The following is a 4,583-nucleotide window of genomic DNA, read 5'->3' as shown; positions in this document are numbered from 1 at the left end:
GGTAGCTTATTCTTATGGAAAATTAAAATCTGGATAGGACTTTCCTTCGATACCACATGGGATGTGATCACTCGCGTTTTCCCGCGTTTCAAGCAGTTTGCCTGTTTTCCTGAGGAATTTCCGTTGGTTTTTCTTATTTTATTCATGAAATAAGCCATAAATAAGTATAAACAAAGATTCCAGATATATACCTCTTACTAAACGAGTTCGAAATCCGAGCGGGAAAAGCGTGGTTCTGTAACTTACAGCGCGGAACGTGAAAAAGAAGATTAATGAAATAATATGCTAGCAACATAATATGCAACTTTTGCTGGCACAATCTATGAGGGCTTACAAGGGAGGGATTCTATGGCTATGTGGTGGATAACCTTGCAATAGCTTACTTAAAAGGAGTCCTTCTACTCAGTAGGCGTACCAGTTATGTTCAACCTGCTTTGAGTAAAAGGTTTTGGTAAACTTCTTAACCCAGTTCAGTCTTGCTGGTCAGATTTAACTTGACCTCTTTAGCCTGACAATATTGTGTATGAAATTTGAACGGTTAAGATACCTTTGCAGAGAGAGAAACTCTCGATTCGTGTAGCTCCGCAACGCTCTTCTCCTCTTTGTCGGAGCATTGGCTTTGGGTTACCTTCCTTTGATATGATTAAAAGCATACGACTGTGCTATTCTTTTTCAATAAATTTTATTTGCTTCTCCAAAACTTCTTCTCTTTACTTATTCTTTTAAATTCTGCCATCAATTTCAGTGTAAACACTCATGATACCAAACCTCCAACAGGTAGTCAAAGAAATGTTTGATAATTTTGCGCTGCATTGCCTGCAGATCTTTTAAATGTCTAACAGTTCGTGCAATGCACAAACGCCTGCAGAAGTGAGCACTACGCATAATAAGCACTAATGATTTATCTTACAGACAGGCTTTAGAAGTTTTTAACATACCTACCTTGTATGACAGGAGAGAGGCGATTGGTAAGTCAACGTTTCAAGAGATAAGTAATAACAACAATCACAAGCTTTATTCACTACTCCCGCCACCTTACCTTGGCACGTTGCGAACACGGAAAAATCGCAAGTTCCGAGTCCCGCGTTTTAAAACCAATCGTCTTAGAGACAGTTTTATTGTAAGCCATTGCCAATAGCACGTCCTTGTACAACTCATATATATTAATTGATCTGATTTCGAATAATTTTGAATTGTATCTTAATTAATTTATTGTTTACATAATGATAAGCTTTATTATTGTTGAATTCTTATGAATTAACTTTCTTAATTTATCATTATATAATTTATAGTTATAATTAATTTACGTTTTACATTTGTAAAAATTATCGTAATTCAGCCCTCGGGCTGCAAGGGTAATTTTAATAAAACCATCTATCTATCTATCGAATGCCACCTTATGCCATCCTATGTTCAGCCCTGAGGTTTTGTGCTCACTAATAAAGAAATCAATATTTAATGTCTCCTGACGAGTACTACTTTATTTTTTCTTTTAATTTAATCTTCCTTGGTGAAAGAAACATACCCATCCCCTTCGTCTCAGCCTCCTTTCATAAAAACCCAGGTTGGGTTCTCCACAAAGCACCCTCCGCCGCCTCCCGCCTATCGACCTACGCTAAAATCGACTCTACCACCGGAATATCCACCCCCTCCTGCAGGAGGTCAGTCTTCTCGTCATAATTACTGGTGAGACAATGGTTTTAATTGTGTTCTAAAAGAAATATCAGTAAGATTAACAATAATAACTTTTAAATTATTTCAGTCTTCTCTGTTGCGTCGGTAGCAGCTGTAAGGAGATGCGGATGTGATCTGGTTGCCGAGAGAGTGAATAAACTAAAGCCAATATCAGAAAAAGTAGCTTAAAATTGCTAAATTCTTTGAGAAGTGCTATTTCAGTCTAAGAAACACTGGTATGGATAAAAATACATCTGAAATTTTTAACTGAATGACTGGATTTTGCATGAACTTTATTTACGTGTCAAAATATCCCAACACAGAAACATCTACTGGTGACATATCTAAACGCTATATTCAAATTCTTTGATGCTTGTGAATGCGAGTAAGAAGCTTGTCAGTTTAAACAACGACTGCTGCTCAAATTTTAAAAAAATATATTTTCGTTTTTAACTAGTTATTTACAAAGCTCCCGTGAAGTAGTTATCTAATTATATTTCTGAGCTCCAGATAAAGATAGTGCGGCTGAATGAATTGTCTCTTAGCCCACATATTCATTAAAATTTAATTTCAGGTAACTGACCTTTGTTAATCTGTGCTCTAGAAATGACAACCCTTGTTTGGCGGAAAAACGAAAAGTATTTCAAATAACTGTGTCGAAGAACACTTGCTTCGCTTTAAAACAAACCAGTTACAACAGCTAATACTTTTGCAGTTTGACAAAATGCAAAATGCATGCATATTGTTCAGTGAAGTTGACACAAATTAATGTTCTCTAAGGTAAATTCTTCAAACGACGACGCTTTCATTTCCCTCCATGACCCTAAATATTCTCTTACAGAAAACTAAAACCCTCAGTACTGTCAACAACATCTAACTCAAGAAAAGCAATAATCCTCGCAGGTGAACAGAAATTAGGAAATCGCAGAAAAGAAGCCGGGAAAAAATTCAGGCTTAGACCGGATTCGAACCCAGGCCTTCCAGATAACAGCTGGGCGCCTCTTGCAACTGAGCGACGATGCCACGCGTTGAAGTTTGGAAGTAGAGTACTTTTCAGAAGGTTCACTGTGTCACTGTGGGTAACTTCTCAGCTGGCATACTTTAGATCTAAATACAAAAATTAATGGAAATTCTAAGATCAAATTCTTAATTTTTGAAAACTGGAAATAAATTTTTACTTTTTTCAATTTCTTTTACAGGTTTATCCCTTTAAGGGAAGTTGATTTACTACGTTTTTTTGGCCTGCATGGGAATAAGCTCTCTGAGAAAAAGCAATGCGCAAGTGCGGCAAAGAGCAGACTCACAATGCCCCCAAAACTGACTCTAACTACCGACTCGTGCGTAGTCGTCTTGCTCGCGCGTATTGATTTAAGACACTCGCTCCTTGTTTAGTTGCCACGCAGATCGATCTGTATTAAATATATACCTCCATTGTTATAGGACGTTTGCAATCACGTGCTGAGTAGCTACGTAAATTAAATGGAAAAAAAAAAGCTCTAACTTTACATCTAAAAAAAGAGAGTCAATCCAACAGGAATGACCCACACCCCAACACGGCCGCCGTGAAGTCATGTAAAAACTATCTATGGAGTTAGAGAAAGATGTTTATCGTCTTTTCACGAGCGTGGGACAGGAAAAGTTCTGAGTTCCCATGAGTACTCGAACCTCAGACGTTCGGTCTACAGGGGGAGGTTCGATTCCTCACGGGGGATCAGAATTTCTTCTTTGTCTCACGCTCGTGACAAGACGAAAAACATCTTTGTCTGTTTCTTTAATGATTTAATAATTTTTTAATAATTTTTTAATAATTAAAACTTACCACCTCTCTTACTCTCTCTATAGGGTTGTTTGACCAACCCATCAAGATTGGAAAGAATGATTTTTATCTTTAGGCTGACTGAGTAAACCCACTCAATGTTAAATTTACAACAATAAACCGTTAAATGTTACTAAAATGCAGTGTACAAGATATACAAAATGTGACTAAGATACGAGTTGACCACTAAACCAACCTTATCCACAAATTTTTTGTATTTTGTTCCATCTGTAACACATGTGACTAGGACCTCGCCAATTTTTGAGTCATCTTCAATCAATTTTACAACCCCCCTTGCCACATCCACAACTCTGTTGGAAAATAGGAAATATTGGTATGAGTCAGTCCAAGACAGTGTGTCTGGATGTCTGTCTGTCTGTCTGTCTGTCTTCCTGCCCTTACCAGAGAAAAAGTATGGGAATGATATGGAAAAACATGGGCCATATATGACCCATATCTGGGAATGGTATGGGAAGGTTAGGTGAAGATATGGAACTGATATGGGGCTCAATTTTGCCACAATTTAATGTATGGAAAATGTATGGGAAGAAAAGCTGATGCTATCCATTGTATGGGAAAGCTATGGGAACACAATTTCCATATGTATCCCATACCAGCATCACATTTGCTTGCTCTACATCTTCTATGGGAATGATACGGGATGTCTACTGTTCAATATTTCGTAGATTTCCCATATCAGCTGATATCATTTTTTCAAGTCCCATAGACTCCCCAAAATTTTTTTATAAAATTCAATCTGTATGATTGAGTTTAATTATAAAAGCTCCAAAAGAAATTGACTCCCATAGAGTTTCCATATGATTAATTTCTATGGGAATTCTATGGGGCCAAAGGCCCACAGTGAAATTTTCTCCCATAGAGTTTCCATATGATGCTCTCATAGAAAACTGTGAGACCAAAGCAAAACTTTTGTGGAGATATGAATTAACAGGCCACTGGTTGGGTTGAAGAGGCCTACATCAAATTTCAAAGAACCAAGCATGTAAGACAAGTGTCTTAAATTGTTTAAAAAGAATTTTTTTTTATTGGTGAACAATCCATGTCTCACATCTATAAGAGGTGTAAGAGATGA

The 4,583-nt window shown here is 37.2% G+C and overlaps 2 protein-coding genes across 2 annotated transcripts in view; both read right to left on the bottom strand.

Annotated features, from left to right (window-relative positions):
* Positions 1-1,946: 1,946 nt before the first annotated feature.
* LOC113685416 (15-hydroxyprostaglandin dehydrogenase [NAD(+)]) overlaps positions 1,947-4,583 on the bottom strand; it is a 22,416-nt gene continuing 19,779 nt past the window's right edge. The window contains exons 7-8 of the mRNA XM_089200345.1: positions 3,687-3,801; positions 1,947-2,781 (exon numbers count right to left, since the gene is read on the bottom strand). Coding sequence (XP_089056471.1) covers positions 2,776-2,781; positions 3,687-3,801 — 121 coding nt within the window. The 3' untranslated portion in view covers positions 1,947-2,775. The remainder of the gene's footprint in view (positions 2,782-3,686; positions 3,802-4,583) is intronic.
* The window catches only part of LOC113668320 (uncharacterized), a 2,085-nt gene continuing 2,014 nt past the window's right edge, over positions 4,513-4,583 (bottom strand). The window contains exon 5 of the mRNA XM_089200341.1: positions 4,513-4,583. This exon is cut by the window's right edge and continues 767 nt beyond it. The gene's annotated coding sequence lies outside the window, so the exon portion shown is untranslated.

Source organism: Pocillopora damicornis, chromosome 3, assembly GCF_964200805.1.
Source record: "Pocillopora damicornis chromosome 3, jaPocDami1.2, whole genome shotgun sequence".
NCBI classification, from domain to species: domain Eukaryota; kingdom Metazoa; phylum Cnidaria; class Anthozoa; order Scleractinia; family Pocilloporidae; genus Pocillopora; species Pocillopora damicornis.
Note: the sequence above shows the minus strand (reverse complement) of the source record. Positions and strands in the feature narration are given on the sequence as shown.